Here is a 20,120-nt window from a genome sequence, read left to right on the forward strand (position 1 = left end):
TAGTTTAAAGGGTAATTTATTAAATAAAATTAATTATAATATAATAATAATTTTTTTTATTTATAATTTATTTATATTTTAAATAATAAATTTAAGTAAAATAATATAAAATAATAGTAAATAATATTTTTATATAAAATACTATTAAAAGTAAAACTTCTAAAGTTAATTGTTTAATATTATATAAATTAATTAATAAAAATCTAAATTATAAAATTTTAAAAATACTTTTTCTTTAAATACTTATTTATTTTTTTAATTATAATATAAGATTACTTTAAATTATTTCTAATTTTAAGAATCTCTTTTTATAGATTATATTTAATTTATTATACTTAAGAATAGTATAGTTATATAATCTTTTATTTTAATTTAATAACTTATAGGCACCTATTTAGTTATATTCTTAGGCTACCTCTCTAGCTACCTTGTGTTCTTTCCTTCGTTTGTAATACTAGAATAGAAGACTACTATAAAGAGTAACCACATGAGTTTTAGAGAAGACAGCTCTAGGTCAGCTAGAACAAGTAGGTATAGATTTTTAGCTACTTATCTACCTAGGTATCTTTTCTTCTATCTCACGTATAGTAGGTCGTAAGTAATTCCGCTCACGACCCTAAATCCTACTATAATACCTACTTTAAATCTACTTATACTATAAGAGCTAGGACTTAAAATTATTTTTCTATAATTATAATAAAAAAATTTAATAAATAAAGTATAAGTATCTATTTTTAAAAAAATATTTATAAAGTTAAGTTAATTTATTATATTTAAATTAAAACTTATAAAAGTTCTTTACTATTTAAATTTACTTTTTTTTTACTTATTTTTAATTTTATAAGATAATATTTAGTTTAGTTTAGTACTTAAAAATCTTTAAAAAACTATAAGTTATATTTTATTTAATTTCCTACTTTTAGGTATTTAATATATAATTTATTTATATTACTAATATTATAATAATATTACTTAAAAACTAGGCATTTTAGTGGGATTTAGGGTCGTGAGCGGAATTACTTGGACCTACTGTAGTTCTATGAAGAATAGAAGGTACTTAGCCGACGGATATTATCATCACCTACCTTCCTAAATTAGGCAAGTACATCCATGATTTAGGTACCCGTACCTAACCAAGGGGTGGACAAAAAACATGGCGGGTATACACTGATTTTCGCCCACGATTAGTGATGGTTGTAGGTAGACTACCGCCATGTTTTTTGTCCACCGAGTGCTAATCAACCAAGCGGATACCAAAAACATATGGCCACCATTTGGTAGAATGTCTGAGAGAATCGGCCATGTTTTTTGGTACCCGCTTGCCAACCTACCTACCACCCTACCAATTTCATGTACCTACTTGCGCGTGATGCGTAAGTAGCATCCTTCGTCAACTGTTTACCAGTCACAATCACATCTCGGCGACCACTTATCTTCCTACACCAAACAGCAGACAAGCGATTCTAGTGGCAGCCACATTTATCGATATTCATCACCTGTGGCACAATACAGTCACCCACTTCAGCCTAGACGCACAAGGGAACAGCAGGATTCGACACGGCCCCATGTCGTTCCTGTTTGGTCGGGCTCGGGCTCGCACCGCAGCTGATCTCCCCAAACAAGCTCGCGAGCATGTACTGAAGCTCGATGGTCCCACGGGCACTGCAAAAGTACGTTTCTCCTCGATCACTCATCACTCGCCATGGCTTGACTGACCAGTAGAAGGCCGAGGAGCTGTCTCGCGTTCTCGCCCAAATGAAAGTGATATTGCAAGGCACGCAAGGCACGTACATTCACCCACCGGGGTCAAACCAACCTCTTGACTTCTTTGTAATTCAAAATTAACGTTTTGGAATCTCCAGAGACCGATAGCTCGCCAGAACAAATATATCAACTTGTTACCGGAATGATCGACGAAGATCTCCTACACTTGTTAGCCGTCAATCTCCATCGTTTACCCTTCGAATCGCGGAAAGATACTCAGGTTATCTTCTCATACGTATTTCGATTTCGTCCCGCCGCGGCAGCTCCGAAGAGCGATCCAATAGCCCTGTCATACGTCGTTTGCAATCGGCCCCAGGTCCTTGTGGAGCTGTGTCGCGCATACGATCATAAAGAGAGTGCCACTCCAGCCGGATCAGTACTCCGCGAACTACTCAAAAACGAAGCCGCAGCTGCCGTCATTCTCTACGATGACGGTGACGCTCCGGGATCCAGTGCAAAAGGTCTCAATGCTATTGACAGGGACCGACCTCAGAGCGGAAGGGGTATATTCTGGAGGTTCTTCGACTGGATCAATAAAAGCTCATTCGAAGTCGCTGCTGACGCCTTCACAACATTCAGGGTAACTTGCACAACAGCGTAAAGTCATTGGCTAGCTGCTAATATTTCCGTGTAGGAGCTTCTCACTCGACACAAAGACCTTGTTCCACGATATCTCTCTGCAAACTTCGACCTCTTCTTTGACAAATACAATAACATCCTGGTGCAATCGAACAGTTACGTTACCAAGCGTCAGTCTATTAAACTTCTTGGTGAGATTTTGTTGGATCGCTCCAACTACAGCGTCATGACCGCATACGTCGACAGTGGCGAACATTTGAAGATATGCATGAATCTGCTCCGAGACGATCGCAAGATGGTTCAGTACGAGGGCTTTCACGTTTTCAAAGTGTTTGTCGCCAATCCACATAAATCTTTGCCAGTTCAGAAAATTCTCTTGATGAATCGTGAGAAACTTCTTACCTTCTTGTCCCATTTTTTGGAGGACAGAACAGATGACGAACAATTCATTGACGAACGAGAATTTCTGATCAAGCAAATTAGAAACATGCCTCCAACGCCAGTGTCCTCACAGCGATAGATATCATAGTATTTAGGATAATAACGAGACCAATGCAGCGCTGCTGAGGACCGTGCGCAGTTGTTCTACGCCTTCAGGTATCCGTACACTGTCTGCAGAGCGAGGGCATACATCATCTCGATGAAAATAGCTGACCAAACTAGTTTCATAACTCTTCAATATGGCCTTGCACCAATTCTACATAACGCCAAACTCGAATTGCCATCTCAGCGGCTCATTTTTGCAACACGGCGGTACATAGTTTCGCCAGTCATTGCAAGAATCCCAGACCGCATGCTGCCTGCGGCTAACGTTGTCGAGAGAGTAGCACATTAACACTTTCCCTCGCGGTCTGTGTGGCCCAGAGGCTGTTGCTGCCACCTCTGCGCCATTCGTCACCATAACCATTATCGCCACTATTGGAACCTTCGCCCATGATAACTTCCAGATCCCTCTTCTGCGAGCTCAACCAATTCCTAACAAAAGTGGCGGGATCGTCGCCCAGCGACTTCATGAACGTGTGTTTAGCCTTGGAGGCTGAGACAGCTTGCACGAGACGTGCCAGTTGTTCATCGAGTCCACTGATATCCTTGAGCATAGCCAGATATTGTGGGTTGTTGATCACTTCCTGCAAGCTTGCTCTCGAGGGGTCGCTGATGGCCACTTGTATATCGTAGATGGTCGGCTGTGGGTTTTTGTGGAATTCTTCGTCGACACGAATGGTGTATGGCAAGGAAACGGGCGGAAGAGGTCGCAGGTTTTGTGCCACGTAATCGTTGAGCATCGGAATAAATCCAACGTCGGCCCTCACGACCTACAATATGGTTAGTAATGTAACTTAGTTTTCCCGGTGACTGGGTTCGGATATTAGCGGTCTCGCCTTTTTCAATAGCTCGTCACAACGAAAGTTGCGCTTCTCTTCATCCTCTTGCAGACTGCGCTGCCTTACGTATTCCCAAAGTCCCATGACAGCCTCTTGCTGTGTACCTTCCTTCGTGTCCACAACGTCTGCCAGTTCCGAGCTAAATTGATATCGCTCGGGCATTTCCTGTCGAAAGAGGTTGATTGTAATATTTGCATTTTCGTCGCCATTGCGCTTGAACGTGATCTCGTCAAAATCAGCAGCGGCTGGAAGATTTGGTCCGTTGGGCTGTCGAAGAGCCGCATCGGGCTTCTTCCACTCAACACTCTGCTCAGCACCATTGCGGAAGCGTGAACGGTCGAAATCGACGGTCATGGATTTGAAGAAGTATGACAATTTCGATTTGTTAGACACAGTGCCCGACCTTTCAGTTGTCACCGCATCCTCGTTCATTTTGACGTCATTATCCTCTGTGGCAGTGTTTGCAGCAGATGGCTTTGTTCCAACCTCGTCTTCGAGAACTTCGTCAAGAAGGCGGCCTTGAATTGTTACGCGGTAGGATGCCTCAGCAGCGCCCGAGAAGTCGAATGAGTCAGATGTCGGTCCGTTGCCCTGCCAGACTTGATCCTGTACAGTGTTGCTGATCCAAATGCGAAGCGTTTTCGTCAACTGACTCAACATCAGCGTCACTAATCCAGAATGTTTGCACTAACAATTGCTCTACCTTTGTTAGATGCTGTGTATTGTCGAGCACATCAAGCCGCTTGCGCGTGATAGTCGCATCAAGGAGGCGCTCAATGTCTTTGAGATCTCTGTATCGCTGGGCGCTCTCCGGGTTGATGATGCTGTCCTCGACGCCATCGGGTATGCTTTTGTCTGTAGGTTTGCGGCTGCGCCGCTTTGCAAGCTCAGCTGCCTGTGCCTGGGCTTGCTGCTGTTGTGCCATTTGCGCTTGAGTGAGCGGCACGGCTGGGTGAGGTCCAGCAGACATCATTGGGCCTGTCAAAGTGTCAATGGGATGAAGGAGACGCGAGACGCGCAAAATGCGACATACCAATGCCACCGCGACGAGCAGTCGCATGCGGCGACCTCTGTGGCGCTTGCTGTGCAAACGCACGATACTGTTGTTGCATCTTTGGAGTCTTGCTATGGTTGACAACAATCACACTTATTAGAGAGGCATTGCGCGCTCAAAGACAGCGTGTTAAGGCGTTCAAGCGCCAGATGGAGCCAGGTCACGTGCTGGTTCGCAACTGTACTGTTCCGAGAGAACTACTGACGTCCGACAAAAGGCGATTTGACCATCCTACAAAACAGTCGTGCGGGATTTATGCGAATAGGTTTTCGCTATCTGAGTAAGTTCAGCTAATCAACTATATATGGATTACACATTGTTACTAGATTTCTTGTATTCTGCCGTCACAGATCGCAGCACCAGGCAGTACGAAAAGTGCACTGTTAGTGCACAAGTTTGAAATTGACAGCGAACATTGTAGGTTAGGCGTTGGGCTGTATGACTAAATATATAAGCTGATTTGTGATAATCAGCAGCAATCAGCCCTTGATTGCCGCGAACCTTGTGCCAAAACATGTATGCACGCGCCCAAACAGGACACAGATTTCCAGATTACGCCATGCTTCAAATGCCAGAACGGACTACTTCTTTGACGAAGAATGCTGATAGAAACATAAATAAAATCGCTGTACGCGTGATTCGCCTCCCCATGCACAAACAGCCTCTCCTCTTTCAGAAAGCAGTACCAAGACCGTTCCGTGACTGTCGTTTACTGAAGCGGTTCCTCTTGGGGTTGGACTCATCAGTGCCACCTTGACCTTTGGTGAGATGGCCACGCGATGGTCGCTCATTGATGCTGTACGAGTCAGGCCCATTGCCTCGACCACCAACAGTGCTAGAAGGACTAGGTGCATTTGAAGACATTTCGGTGAATCCATTGTCCGCTCCTTGCGCTACAAGATTCTGAGAGATGGCGAGATCGTGTGCTCGCTCTAAGCTGTTTATCCATTCCTCGGCGTAAGATGTGCCATTTTCTGAGGACGCTGTACCTTTAGTTTCTTCAAAGGTATATCGGTATCCACCCTGAGAATCATTCGCATTAACTAATGAACACTAAGAGTTCAATGCTCGGAATAGCAAACTTACGACGTCTACACACCAAACCAGTTGACCTTTGGCGTCATTGTGGGTGTGCCACGAGCTGTCTGGTGCGAGCAATGAAAGCTCCTGCTTAGATCGCTTTTCTTCTCCACCGGCAGGAGCAAGGACAATTCGTCCACTGGAAGTAACCATGACGAGTCTCTGCCGTTTTTTTGTTGTGCTACCCCCGAAGAAGCGGGACAGCTTTTTATGACCTTCATCTGCGCTCTTCCCATTGACACCGCCATGCGGGCTTGATATAACCATGAGATCAGCTAACTTGAGTATTCGTTCGTTATCTTTCGTGAGAACGGGGGACCATTCGATATCGAGCTGAGTAGGCGGTGGCAGCTCTGTAATGATCCGTCCTGGACGGGGAGTCGGTTTTTGGCTGGATTGCTGTCGATGTTCGCTAGTGTTGGGTGCGCTGTTGGGTGGACAGCCGTTCAACTGGATAATTGTTGGCTCTTGCGGCGGCGGAACGTACGGTCGAAGGCGTGGCGCTTGACACCTCCATAGCCCTCTTCCAAACTGCTGCCCTTCGAAGAATTCGTGGTTTTTTATGTGCTCGATAGTTAGCCTTCGGCTAGGATCAAGGACCAGGCAACGTTCAACGAGGTCGCTCGCAGCTGGGGGGAAACCAGGTGGGAATTCATATTCAAGATTGACAATTTTTTGGAAGGTGAGGTACTCGCTTCCAGCTTTGAATGGCGGTCTGCCGACGAGGAGCTGGAAAATAATACATCCAAATGCCCAAATATCACTGGATTTTGACGCAGTCTTATGTGTCAGGAGCTCTGGGCTCACATATTCTGCCGTGCCAACAAATGACGCGGCTCTGTCTTCGTCTTGGTCAGGCCCGGTAGCGCCAGTATGCGTAACACTTTGCGGGTCTCTTGGGTCTTGCAGTAGCTTCGCAGTACCAAAGTCTGTAATCTTCACATGCATATGGTTGTCGAGAAGAACATTCTCCGGTTTCAAATCACGATGAATAACTCCTCGAGAATGCATGTAGTCGATTGCATCCAGTATTTGAGCCCCGTAGAATCTTACGCAGTCGACATCGAAAGATCCCGTCTTTTTGAGGACGCCGAGAAGCTCGCCACCGTTGCAGAGATCCAGTACGTAGTAAAGAGACGCTTCATCCTGAAACGTATAGTAAAGTCGGACGATACCGGGGTGCTCGGTAAGTCTGTTGAGGGTGTTCTTTTCAATGTTGACGTATTTAATCTTCTTTTCCTTAATGATGTGCCGTTTTTCAAGCACTTTGATCGCGTACTCCTTGAGAGTCTGTTTGTCGGTCGCCAGGTACACGGTGCTGTATGAACCTTCTCCCAGTATCCGACCAAATGAGAAGTCTCGGACACCCTTTTTAACTTGACGTACAATCGACCTGCCATTGGCATCGATTTCTCGCCTGATTCCAACTGCAGCACCACGATCTTTCCAATCTTCTGCGCTCGTTTGGCCAGGTGCATTTCCGGAATATGTCGCTGGTTGGGCCAATTCATTGCGCAAAAGGCCATCGACTCGTCCTCTGGACAGTTGGCGGTGCGGCAAGGACTCATTTGTGCTTCCTGCAGCGAGCGCCATGAGCCTGTTTGACTGTTGTTGCAATGGCGACTCGCCGTAGCGGGTTTCGGATATGGCATGACTGTGTGCCGACATTGAATGCTGCGCTGGCGGGTCTGGTGCATCAAATGACGTGTGCGTGTGCGTGTGAGGCTGGCGATCGGTTTCATTGGGATAATGTTCCGTGCTGATGTTATTGGTACCTTCGGCCAGATCGCCGACAGAGGATAATTCGCGATCTGCGGTCGAGGTGTTGTTTGTGGTAGCTGCGTGAGGAGTTTGGTTGGCGTGCCTCGGGGGATGATCTTGCGTTGCTGCGTCAGGGTTGGCTATCCGAAGACCACCAAGAGCCTGGGAGAGACTCAAGTCCCCGTTCATTCTGGGAGTCCGGGGGCACCGAGCTGCTCCCTTGGACAATGAGCGGTGCAGTGACGATAAGGATGGATGATGCGTCTTTGCTTACTCCGCCACTCGGCCCACGGCTGCTCGACTAAGCAATTACCTAAAGTCGGCCACGGGTGTATAGGATAGCCCACCACCTTCTAGGACGGCCTAGATAGGTTTAGCGCACTTTAAAACTAGCCTAAGAAAAGAAAGACTCTTTTTTTGAATAAATTTAATATAAAAGTTAGCTTATAATTCTAATATTAATAAAGTCTAATATATTAAATTAAGTAAAATAAAGTCTTTAAATAAGATAAAGTTAATTTTATAAAAATAACTTTTTAATTATTATTTATTATTTACTTTTTAAGTTAGGAGAATAGTTTTAAAGATTTTAATAATCTTTTTAACTATCATTAATAAACTTTAAACTTTATTTAGTAAAAAAAATAAACTTTTTAAACTTAGTTTTAATATTATTATATTATAAAGTAAACTTAAAATTATATTAAATAACTTCTTTAATAATATAGGTATTATTTTTTATATTATTTTTTTTATTAAATATAGTTTAATTTTAGTATAAAGAAAAATAGATTCTAATTTAAATACTTTAGTTTTCCTTATCTTTTTAAAAGTAAAAGTATTAAATAAACTCTTTAACTTAACTTAAATAATATAATAATAATAATATAAAAAAAGGCATTTTTAATTATATTACTAGTTTAGGTATAATATAAGTATATACTATTTACTAGTTATATAAGTTCGTAAAACTAGTAATAATAAAAATATTAAAGAAAGTTTTTTATAAGTAAATTAATTAAAGAATTTAAGATTATAAAAAAGAAATAATTTTTAAGCTAGAAGTAATTAATTTAAGAAGATAGACTATTCCTTTAAGATAATAATTCTACTACTTGATTAATTCTTTTACATAAAATTTCTTATAACTTAATATTAGTATTAGGTAATCTAGTCCTTACAGACCCACCTACCGGTCAAGACGCGAGACACACCTTTCAACGCGTAAAGCCGTGGCTGATCGTGCCCCATCGTCTTTGGTAGCTACTATGTCGCGATGGAGACCAATAATTCTACCTCGTATCGATTTGCTTCAATCTTGCTGAACACCCAAAATCGCCGCAAACTACTACGCAATCTGCGCGGTGATTGAAACGATAACCTCGATTTGACTGGTCATGAATCATCAACGACATCCCGTGTCTGAGCTGGCCAACCTCGACATAAGCTTTGCTTGTTCGCCTTCTCCCTCTATTATGGACCGCTAGCAAGCGCTCCCGAATATGGGTTCAAGTATGTCTCGAGCATCTTCATGTGAACCAGTATCGGCATGACTTAATGTGTGCCATACAATTATAGTGGCTTACGCGCCGTTTCCACCGTCAAGGAACAAACTACCGTCGCTCCCGCACTATCATGTCGACTCACATTCCCGAGCGTGGACATCGACAACTCAGGACCCTTATTACTCAAATGAAGGTTTGTAAATACTTAAAGTGCGACGGTAACGTGATATTGACGCGTCGAAGATATCGAAATCTTGCATGAAATCGTCTCCATCGCCCAAGAAAAGCTAGATGATCCAAACGGCGCGCGATCGCTTCCTGCAGCTGCTCTTTTCAAGGCTTATGATGAAGTGCTCCCGAAGCATGGTATCGATCCAGATGATGAGAATCATCTTTCGCGGCTGATATTTCGTATTGGAGGAGAAAAGGGCTCCGGCAGTCTGCCCGAGAAATTCCAAGTCGTCTTGGCTAGCATGGGAATAGCACTAGAGTATGGAGACTCTAGCCCAATCTCACAGAGAGCATCGCGCTCATCGCGCTCCTCGTCGGATGACCCGAATCACCTTGGGATCGAGTGTCTGAAGCCATCATCAGCATCCAAGCGGCTTCATGGAAATCTTGGAGAGCTATCTACGCCGTGGCCCAGCGCTACAGAACACGAACCCGAAAGCATCGAAACAGAGTCCAAACCAGTGGCCAGATATTCACCCTCCACATCCATTCCTCTTCCGAATTTGAGCTCGTATCCGAGCTTTGAAAGTGTTTTGAGTGGCCCTCCTCAACCGCAAGGCACTCAACAGAGTTATCAACGAGGGACCGGTCATTTGTCGACGCAGCCTGTCATTACTCGCTTTGAAGTACCTACAGAGGATGTTCCTGGGTACCCGGAGGCCGGAATAGAGTTGCCTGTATTAAGAGCTGCCTTGACGCGACCATCAGTTCTTGCCATACTCGATCGATGGCGTAGTGCGAGCAAGAAGAGGGAAACTCGAGGTGCATCTTCACTGCCGTTGTTGGATCGCATGGCTTCACCCACAATCGACACTCAAAGAATGGCAGGACCTGGCACGAGAGAGTCTTGGAAGATCAAGTCTCCAAGAGCAACTCTATTTCTTCCTCGTCACGCAGAATCATCAATCGAGGTGGACACAAAGCAGCTCACAGTCAAGAGCTCGCTTCTGCCTGCTCCCACTGCCCATCATCGTCTGGCAACGTCACGAGAGCAGGACGTTAGGCACCATGGTGATTACACTACTATACTTAACCGTGCTGGCCGGGCCCGAGAAATATACCTAGCCAGCAGAGCTTTCAATCACTGGGCCGAAATAACTGCGGCCAGATTAGAGAAAGAGGCCGTAGCGCGCCGACACATGATTCGGTTTCGCTGCTTCCGAGGTTGGAGCAATGCTCCGAACTCGAGGGCACCTGTCATCAACTATCTTAGAGCCGCCACTGCCGTGCAAAAGCTGCGCCGTGCTGTTGCCTGCCAAGAGGAGCAGTTGCGAGCAGCGGCATCAGCCATATACGAAACATATCGCATCCACAAAGCGAAACGCGCGATGTGCCAATGGCTCTGCAGTACTGCTCGACAAAGAATCCGACACGAAACCACACAACGTGCCAAACGGGGCATTGTTCGGTTGTGGCATAACCTAACGACCTTGCACCAAAATCAAGCGGAATTGGCGGTTAAAAACCGGCAATGTATTCAGAAAAATCATCTGATACACCATTGGGCCAGCAAGGCTCAGCAAGCGGAAAGACAGCTTGCTGTCAGTAAACAGGTTGGATTGGCCCGGCCGATGTTTGCTCATCTAGCGGCCTGGTGGGATCACACCGAAGTTGAACAGAGGGCACAGGTATATCGTGCCAACCTACTCTGGAAAAGAGCACATTTTTCCTTGGATAACTGGAACTTGCGCGCCCGGGCCCAGGCATTTGTTTGGCGAAGTGACTACCAGAGTGCCACCTGTGCATTGACCAAGTGGATTCGTGTGATCGAGAATGGAAGAACGCAGCAGTGCAGAGCAGCTTGCGCTATTGAGCGGTGCCAAGTCACGGCTGCTCTTAGCCGAGTTGAGCACTTTCTCGACTATACGAGCAAACTTGAGTATTACGCATATCGAGCCCGACTATTCATCATGGCATCAAGATTCCTACGGGTGTTTGATCGTGCTTATGAAGCCAAGAAGGCTTCTCGAAAAGAAGAGATAAGGCAGCAGCTCAGGGCTCGCTACAAGGAGGTATCATCCGCAAGGAAGAAGAGGCAATTCCATTCTGCATTGCGCTTATGGCGTTCTTCGGCACAGAGGTACAGTTCTGTTGCTGCCGAGGCGAAGGAGCATCTTGAATCACAGACGCGGAACCTGAAGCTGGATGCAGTTCAAATATGGCTAGCGGCAGCTAGCCAAAACAAGGAGCAGCGTGCTACTGGGCAAAAATATGCAGTGCATCATGTACTGAGCAATTGGCGAGAGCTCTCCGAACAATCGGCGCAGCAGGATGCGCAAAGCTGGAACATGTGGGTACAGCGCAAGCAGCGGCAAGCCTTGAAATCGTGGTCAATCTCTTCTTTGCAAGGAAGTGGTCGAGGACACACGGCGGCAATGGTCCAGCAAAGACATAATGCAGATAAAAGAAGCCGGGCATTCCAAGTTTGGCGACATTCAAGACAAGTTTTAGAAGCTACTGATGCTAGACACCCTTCGGTCACACCGCACCACCAGGCCTTCAATGGCCGACGATCCTGGAAAACGATATCGGCAAGGAAGTCAACTGCTCAACCTGGGGTTGTTTCCCAGTACCTTCGAGCCTTCGACACGCCTGCGGCTCCTCTAGATACTCCTACACGGTGGACCGGGAGGCCACTGGCAATGTCGAGCACATTGGCAAATACCATGCCCTCTTTCAGAGAAGCAGACGAGCAGTCTGCGACCTCCTCCAGGTTCAGCGATGAGGCTGGGACCGGTTATGATTTGGCATCAAGCACAAGAAAACCTCGTCAAGTTCTCCACCGTGGTCTAGTATTCCGACCTGGCAAATCAGCCTCTACGACGCCGCAGGTGCCAGTGCCCACGGATCTACGACGAAGCATTGAGGTTCGAAACACGGCCTTCAACAAGTCAGCGGTTTCTACCATCTCAGAGCAGTCATTTCAGCCGAATATCTCGTTGATCAAGCATCGGACAGGCGAAAAGCAGCTTCCAGGTTATACTGATTCCGCGATTACCAATGGAGTGTCGGCCAGGCTTATGTCACGAAGCCAGATATCTCCGACTGAGAATTGGCGCGGCCCTACAATACCAAGCAGGCAGTCAATGAGAAACCCTGTCAGGAGCGATCTCAAGAATGACCCCTACGACTGGTTACGCGCGGCCAAGACATCACCTCAATCGTCACGATTTGCTGGAGGTGGGCGAATTGGTTGACGATGGATGCAAGACGCAATATCATGGAGACGCACAAACGTGAAGTATAGAAGCTTCGCGCACCTGCAAGCGAACCTTTGACATGTCTATGTGTAGTTCAGATACTTTTTGCATATCTGGGGAGTCTCATTTCTGGGGCATAGTTGTTGCCTGGCAGTAACGTTTGTTTTGGTATTAAAGTGAAGTAATAGCATTGATCGACTTCTGTCTTCTTCTTTATCTAGTTTTATGATCATTGCTTCTAAGTGTACTGAAGGAGACTGCCGAAATCCCGTACATAATGATACACCAAAACCAAGCTGATAGACCTAGGGTAGTCGCAAGGCCAAGAATTCGTCAGTCGAGATCGATGATGCACGGGGCCCCACATAGATAGCATGTGAGCTCCCAAGACATCCCGTGCACCGAGCTTGAACTTCGAAACGGCCGACATCGTTGAAACTGCAGTGCCAAAATACACGACAATCTGGTAGCATGAGCGCCGTTCTACCAGGAAAGCCGCAGTCAAGGCTTCAAGGATTCGCTACTGGCCTCTGGGCCAACAAACACGTCAATGTGAGCTTTCCTACCACGCGATCGTGGCTAAGCTGATTTATTCGTTGCAACAACACAGGCTTATATCACTGGCAGTGCGCTGACGATTTTGGACGACCCGCAAAAAATCATACAAGCTATCTACGATGAAAATGATGACGAACTTGAAGCCATCGCCTTTGACGATGCGAGTGGCAAGATAGCTGTCTGTACTACCAACTCAATCCGAGTGTATCGACCGAGCGCCCGATTTGAAGATCCATACAAGGTCAGAATGGCCACTAATTGATACATCTACAACCGGACTGAGCTGACACCAGACAGTGGGCATTAGAAGCGTCTTTCGAAACACCACAAGCCGCAACTGGAGAGTCATTTGCGTTGTCATGGGGCCGAGAAGAGGAACTTCTCGCTGCATCATCTGCATTGTCACTTTATTCTACGAAAGAGGAGATTCGATGCTCATGGCAGAAATCACTTCCAAACAAGGCCAAAGTTGCGACTCTTTCATACGACTCAGCCTACATTGCCTCCGTCTCTCATCATGATAAGTTGCCAAAAGTGTGGCGTCGGCTAGCGTACGGTCGAGACGAAGTTCGGTTCGATCACTCATACCTACCGCATCCAGATGTGGTCACCATGGTACGCTGGCGGAGGCCCCTCCATGTGGACCAATCTGCGAGCAATGTTCTCTATACATTCTGCCTAGACGGTTTGGTCCGTATCTGGGCTACTACGGAAACGGCAGACGGGCAACACTGGCAACTTTGGGGGTCTATCAATATTAATGCTACCTCTAGTGATCTACAGAGCGACTTGTCCAGCTGGATTATCTGTATCGTTGATGGGCGTGAGTTCATGCCCTGTGTGGAGCATCTAGTTCAGGTGCGAATGTCCGACGATCCTTCTACAGACGAAGTAGCTATGGAACACTTGGTGGCTGTTGCAAACAAGTCACCAGAAGTATGTCTGGCGATAAACTGCAATGGCATAATGTCAGCTTGGGCTATAGACAGTGCTGGCAACAATAGCCCCCAGGGCGACCGTGTGTTTAATATTGCTCAAGTCAGGTCACCGGCTTTGGAATCACTGGAAGGCTTCACGATTTTGTCAGAGATGTCCCATATCGAAGCCCAGTCATATTTTGACAAGAAAAGCGGCCAACTAGCGCTTCTTCTGCATTCATTCGATGGCAGAATTGGCGTGTTTTACAGCGATGTCGCAAATTTGTTCAGCCCTACAACAAACGATCAGCGGATTGCTCTCCAAACTGTTTGGTCGGGGCATTCGGCCCCTGTTACCAAAATTAATCGTAACTTCAGCGGGCGTGCAGTGGTATCAAGAACCGAAACAGGAGAGTGTATTGTGTGGAATCATCCGGAGCATCGTTCTGCACCAAATTCTGGCCTCAATCGAAGGAGCGTCATAACACATCCCGGTCACATTCTCAGGGTTTGCGTTCTTCGCAAAGGCAGATTCGTTGTCTTTCTTGATACAGACAGCGTTTCTCTATGGGACTGTCGGTCCAGTAGAGCATACATGCTTGCCAAGTGTTCAACTCAGTGGAGCGGAAGGGCCCTTTGTTTAATTGCCCTGCCTCGCGCAGAACCTAGCGCAAGAACGAAAGCCCATATCTCTATGATAACATCCGAACGTACTGGCATTGTTTGGGAGGTCAACTTGCCAGCGTATACCAAGAGGGCTCATGGCATAGCTACTGGTCGTATCGATGAGTTCTGTCGATTTGAGCTGGATGTCGCCAATGGGCTGAAATACGTTCTTCCTGTTGACCCTGCTGGCAAAACGCCTGTTGCATCGGGCTTCCTGGATGTGTTTGCCCGAGATGTTGCCATCTCTTATACAAAGAGCGGTTGCGTCAATTTTTGGACCGCGAGAGTGGATTTGCAAAAGCAGAGAGTTGATTGGCTTTCCACCTGCTGTACAGAAACTGGGATGGAAGAACCGGCGCTAGCGAGTGGAAGCACTCTGAAAAAAGCTGCATTGGTAAATGATTCACGGTCCCAACTCACAATCTGGGATATTGGTGGCTCCCGCCTGGAATTTGAAGAAAATTATGATGCACATAATCTCATACAGGACCTGGATTGGACTTCGACGCCGGATGGACAGTCAATACTGGCTGTTGGATTTCCGTACCGAGTCATCCTACTTTCCCAAATGCGTTTCGACTACCTAAATCAAGGACCAGCATGGGCACAAATCCGCGAAATAAGCATACGAGAGCTTACGCCTCATCCTATCGGGGATTCGACATGGCTTGGAGACGGTCATCTTGTTATTGGTGCTGGGAATCAATTGTTTGTCCAGGATCGGCTTGTCAATAGCGATGATGCTAATATGCTGGACATTCGATTACCGCAGCGACGCGATGGTTCCTGGGATATCTTTGAAGCTGTTCAAAGATTCAATGGCCCCCTGCCTATATTTCATCCTCAATTCCTGAGCCAATGTGTTCTCTCTGGAAAAGGTCTCCTCGTTGGGCGAATTCTTAAGTCTCTGCATAAGATTCTGAAATATATTGTTCCAGGGGAACCTGTCGACGACTATGTGGGATTAGACGTGACAGAAATTTATGAGGGAACAGTAAGTCAAAGATTCGGAAGTTTGAATACATGAACTAATAGCCGAAGCATGTGATGGAGCCGCTTTCCAAGAAAGGTCAAGTGCAGTATCTAAGTTCTGAAGCTGATGAGCACGATGATGAAGAGGAGCCCTTTCAAGAGACTACAGCAAACTCTCTCAATGAATTGCTGAAGAAAGTTCGGATTCCACAACTCTCTGGTCACGAGCAAATTCAGCTCATGGACATGATTGAGTGTACTGCATTTGTCGAGAAGCACCGCCGATCCATGGATGAGAACGGCGCGCGTTTCATGCTGTTCTTTCGCCAACACGCACTTCGAAAAGGACGAACCAGTGAGATTCAGCTATCTTGGAGAGAAATAGATTGGGCGTACCACTCGACTACTCAAGATATCCTTGTTGGCTTTGTCGCACGGCAGACACATGGGCCTATGCTCTGGAAGCATGCTCGGGAAAGCGGCCTCTTCATGTGGATTACGGACGTGTCTACTTTGCGAGCACAGTTCGAGAACGTGGCAAAAAACGAATACACTAACAGCGAGACCAAGAGTCCTGTCGATTGCAGTTTGTTTTATTTGGCTCTAAAAAAGAAAACCGTTCTTCAGGCGCTCTGGCGCATGGCTGTCGGAAACAAGGAGCAAGCAGCGACGCAGCGATTGCTACTTAACAACTTTGAGGAGGACAGGTGGAAGACAGTGGCTCAGAAGAACGCGTATGCACTGCTAGGAAAACGTCGTTTTCGTAAGTTTATTACCCTTCCTGGCTCTATTTCGGGCTAATATAGTAGAATACGCTGCGGCTTTTTTCCTTCTTGCTGGCAGACTTGGTGATGCTGTCGAAGTCTGCCTCCGCCAGTTGAAGGATATCCAGCTAGCTATTGCAATAACTCGTGTTTACGAAGGCGATAGCGGCCCAATTCTGCGCAAGTTACTGCAAGACGAAGTTTTACCATTGGCAGCTCAGGAAGGCGATAGATGGTTAGCGTCGTGGGCTTTCTGGATGCTTGGACGAAAGGATATGGCTGTGCGGGCGCTAATAGTATGTTAACTTTCGACCGCAGTTCTATTTGTCACTGACACTTGACATAGACCCCAGTCTACACCTTGTTGGAGACTCCGACCTCCCCGGACTTTCGCTCCCGGCTATTCTTGACAGATGATCCAGCCTTGGTCGTTCTATATGGACAGCTACGTCACAAGAGCCTACAAACCTTACGTGGTGCTTCAAAAGTGAATCCAAGAGTAGAATGGGAGTTTATTTTACACAGCGCGAAGATATACGATCGTATGGGGTGTGATCTTCTGGGTCTGGACTTAGGTAAGCGAAATCATGAAGATATGTTTCGCGATATGGAACTTACGCAGAGACAGTGAGAAACTGGGAATTTCAGCAACCATCCACGACAGGCATTGGTGGAGAGGCTAATCCGTTAAAGCTTCTGCGACGTAGGAGCTCTCTTGTTGTCAACGATCTGCCTCTAATGCAACTGCAGACAGGATTGCCAGACCCAAACAAGGGAGGCGCGAAGAAAGAAGCTCCAGCTCCAACTACTTTCGAAGAGCCGGATGCAGGCTCGCTCCTCGATAGCTTTGGATTGTAATGTAGGAGAATATAGTATATCCCGTAGCCTGTCATATATATCATCGACACAGTCTTGAGACTACTCAATACAAAATGCGTATGCGTTGTTCGGGTAATAACAAACTAAAGCTGGGTTACACAGCCACTTACTTACCTATTGGTGATGCTTCACAGTGCTAGCGCACGCTTTCGTGACATCGCTGGTCGCGCTGCAGCGGGTACGGCAGCCTAAACTTTCCACGTTCATGACTAATCTAACAAGGATCGCCTCGCAGCGTCCTCACCTCAATAGCTGTTTGTAGACTACAGCTTCTTCAGCATCAACACGCTTTGGAACGGGCCTACGTAATCGTCAAAAAGGCGAAGACAATGGCGCCTAGTATACCCGGGCAGAATTTCACCATCCGCGCAGTCACAGCCGGTCTAGCCATCGGCACAGTCATCTGTGCGGCCAATGTCTACTTTGGACTTCAGACAGGATGGGTCTCCATCATGTCCATGCCGGCAAGTCTGATGGGTTTTGGCATTTTTCGACTGCTGAGAAGTCATATCGAACTCCCGTTTTCGCCCGTGGAAAATGTTTTTGTCCAAAGCGTTGCATGCGGTATGGCCATCATGCCGCTCGGCTGCGGATTTGTTGGTGTAGTGCGTATCAACGATCAGGGAGGCTTTGGCCACTCCGGCTCGAATCTCCGACCAGACAATTTCTCTATTATTTCTGACTAAGCTTCAGATACCTGCTATTGACTATCTCCTTTCTCCAGAAGAAAGAGGGTCGCTAAATTTGAGCACATGGCAGCTTGTGATTTGGTCGCTGGGCCTTTGCTACTTCGGCGTCGTTTTTGCGGTGCCTCTGTACGACATGCCCAGTCATGATTCGACTTCGTATAATCGGTGTTCAATTGACTAATGTTCAATAGGCGCAAGCAAGTTATTATTAGAGAACGCTTGCGATTCCCGAGCGGCTTTAGTACTGCCGTTCTTATATCTGTGCTTCATGGCCAGGGTACGCAGTCTAAGCAAGCACTAGATAAGGCATCGAAGGGCGGGTTCGCCAGTCTTGTTCCTCAAGACAACGACAATGATGAGCAAGCAGAAGAAGTGAGTGTGGCTGCACGGGGGGGTGAGCCTGCTATAGCACAGAGTGGCACGGATTGGGCAGCAAACTTGAGACTTCTGCTCCTTTGTTTCACCATATCAGGATTTGCCACTCTTCTGACGTACTTCTTTCCTGTTCTTCGAAACATACCAGTTTTCGGGACTGCAGCAGCCAAAACGTGGCTCTGGACGCTGAATCCCAGTCTCGCATACGTCGGGCAGGGCATCATCATGGGAACAGAGACGACTATGCATATGGCACTTGGCGCTTTCGTTGGATGGGCCATTCTGAGTCCTCTGGCAAAGTACAGGGGATGGGCTCCCGGCCCAGTCGATGACTGGGACAGGGGAAGCAAGGGTTGGATTGTTTGGATTTCCTTAGCCATCATGTTGGTGGACGCCGTCGTCAGCCTTGGCTACCTCGCCACCAGGTCACTGTTCCTGAGGGACTCCAATCTCTCACTTCCTTCTTTACTTAATGCCGTTCGACGAAAGTCTTTTGGGAAATTGTTACCAGGTAGTAGAGCTCGCTATGCCCTCCTGCAGAGACAAGATGACGATTCGACCGAGGATGAGGATGACGTACCTGCATACTGCGCCGAGCAAAAGGATGAGGACGCTCCGCAGGCCCAGCGTATCAGCAATAGAGCTGTCGTCATTGGTTTGTTGCTCTCAATTACTCTCTGTATCTTCACGATACATACTTGTTTTGGAGACATGGTACCCCTACACGCTACAGTAATCGCGGTCTTCATGGCGCTTGTACTAAGTATTATGGGTGTCCGGGCTCTCGGCGAAACTGATTTGAATCCTGTGTCTGGTATAAGCAAGCTGGCACAGCTCTTCTTTGCGTTCATTATTCCACAATCGAACAAATCGAGTGTACTCATCAATCTCGTTGCCGGAGCAGTGGTCAGTGGATTCCCCTTGTCAGTAGTGTTTGCTGACCCGACAGCTAATACTTCCTGTAATTTAGTCTGAAGCGGTAAGTGCTATACTGCAATTGCGACAGCGAGGATGAGAAAGCTCACATTCCACATTGAAAAGGGTGCCCTACAAGCTGGAGACCTGATGCAAGATCTGAAGACTGGCCATCTACTTGGTGCATCTCCTAAAGCGCAATTCTGGGGACAGATGATAGGAGCAACGGTTGGAGCAGTACTCAGCGCCTTTATCTACCGTCTATATACGCGGTAAGCAGTCATTCGGAGCGTTTTAGGATCTACTGTCCGTTACTCATATCGCTCAGTATATATGAGATTCCCGGTGATCTCTTCCAGGTCCCTACGGCGTATGTCTGGATCTTTACTGCGCGTTTAGTCACAGGTCAAGGCTTGCCTTACATGGCCAAAGAATGGGCAATCGCTGCTGGTGCACTTTTCGCTTGTGTCACTGTACTGAGAACTGTTGCTGTTGGCAAATCGTGGCGCTCGTGGATACCGGGAGGTATTGCTGTGGCGGTTGGTAAGCTGAGCTGCAGCATCGAAATATTCTGCCTTTATTAACGACTTGACTAATTAGGCATGTACAATGTGCCTTCTTTTACCCTTGCCAGGGCTGCCGGTGGTATACTGGCTTGGGTCTGGCTGCACGTCATGAGGCGCTCCAGCACACCACTCATCATTCTAGCTTCGGTAAGGCAATGTCGCTTAAATCTCTACGAGCACGTACTAACAATACAGGGGTTCATCCTTGGTGAAGGATTTTTGAGTATCGCAAATTTGGTCATGGAAGGGCTATCCGTTCCTCA

At 46.7% G+C, this 20,120-nt stretch overlaps 4 protein-coding genes across 4 annotated transcripts; 2 read left to right on the top strand and 2 right to left on the bottom strand.

Moving 5' to 3' along the window:
- Nucleotides 1-1,213: 1,213 nt before the first annotated feature.
- Nucleotides 1,214-2,863, top strand: BBA_10084 (conidiophore development protein hymA; the record flags this gene model as incomplete). Its single annotated transcript, XM_008605181.1, has 4 exons — nt 1,214-1,373; nt 1,513-1,670; nt 1,865-2,344; nt 2,399-2,863. The coding sequence occupies 4 exons, from the start codon at nt 1,214-1,216 to the stop codon at nt 2,861-2,863; spliced, it is 1,263 nt and encodes a 420-aa protein (XP_008603403.1).
- A 286-nt stretch (nt 2,864-3,149) lies between these two features.
- Nucleotides 3,150-4,837, bottom strand: BBA_10085 (SWI/SNF complex protein; the record flags this gene model as incomplete). Its single annotated transcript, XM_008605182.1, has 4 exons — nt 3,150-3,656; nt 3,792-4,373; nt 4,429-4,703; nt 4,759-4,837. The coding sequence occupies 4 exons, from the start codon at nt 4,835-4,837 to the stop codon at nt 3,150-3,152; spliced, it is 1,443 nt and encodes a 480-aa protein (XP_008603404.1).
- Nucleotides 4,838-5,451: 614 nt separating this feature from the next.
- On the bottom strand, nt 5,452-7,809 carry BBA_10086 (serine/threonine-protein kinase ksg1; the record flags this gene model as incomplete). Its single annotated transcript, XM_008605183.1, has 2 exons — nt 5,452-5,802; nt 5,866-7,809. 2 exons carry the CDS (start codon nt 7,807-7,809, stop codon nt 5,452-5,454), a joined length of 2,295 nt encoding a protein of 764 aa, XP_008603405.1.
- A 1,313-nt stretch (nt 7,810-9,122) lies between these two features.
- Nucleotides 9,123-19,969, top strand: BBA_10087 (WD repeat domain-containing protein; the record flags this gene model as incomplete). The annotated part of the gene is made up of 21 exons (XM_008605184.1): nt 9,123-9,132; nt 9,199-9,318; nt 9,369-12,536; nt 13,047-13,108; nt 13,167-13,355; nt 13,412-13,729; nt 13,898-15,691; nt 15,733-16,432; nt 16,476-16,729; nt 16,780-17,008; nt 17,056-17,287; nt 17,344-17,369; nt 17,447-17,490; nt 17,591-17,917; nt 18,006-18,127; nt 18,193-19,031; nt 19,110-19,282; nt 19,347-19,355; nt 19,418-19,563; nt 19,620-19,834; nt 19,926-19,969. The coding sequence occupies 21 exons, from the start codon at nt 9,123-9,125 to the stop codon at nt 19,967-19,969; spliced, it is 9,021 nt and encodes a 3,006-aa protein (XP_008603406.1).
- Nucleotides 19,970-20,120: the final 151 nt, after the last annotated feature.

Source organism: Beauveria bassiana (genome assembly GCF_000280675.1).
Source record: "Beauveria bassiana ARSEF 2860 unplaced genomic scaffold BBA_S00086, whole genome shotgun sequence".
In the NCBI taxonomy this organism is placed as follows: domain Eukaryota; kingdom Fungi; phylum Ascomycota; class Sordariomycetes; order Hypocreales; family Cordycipitaceae; genus Beauveria; species Beauveria bassiana.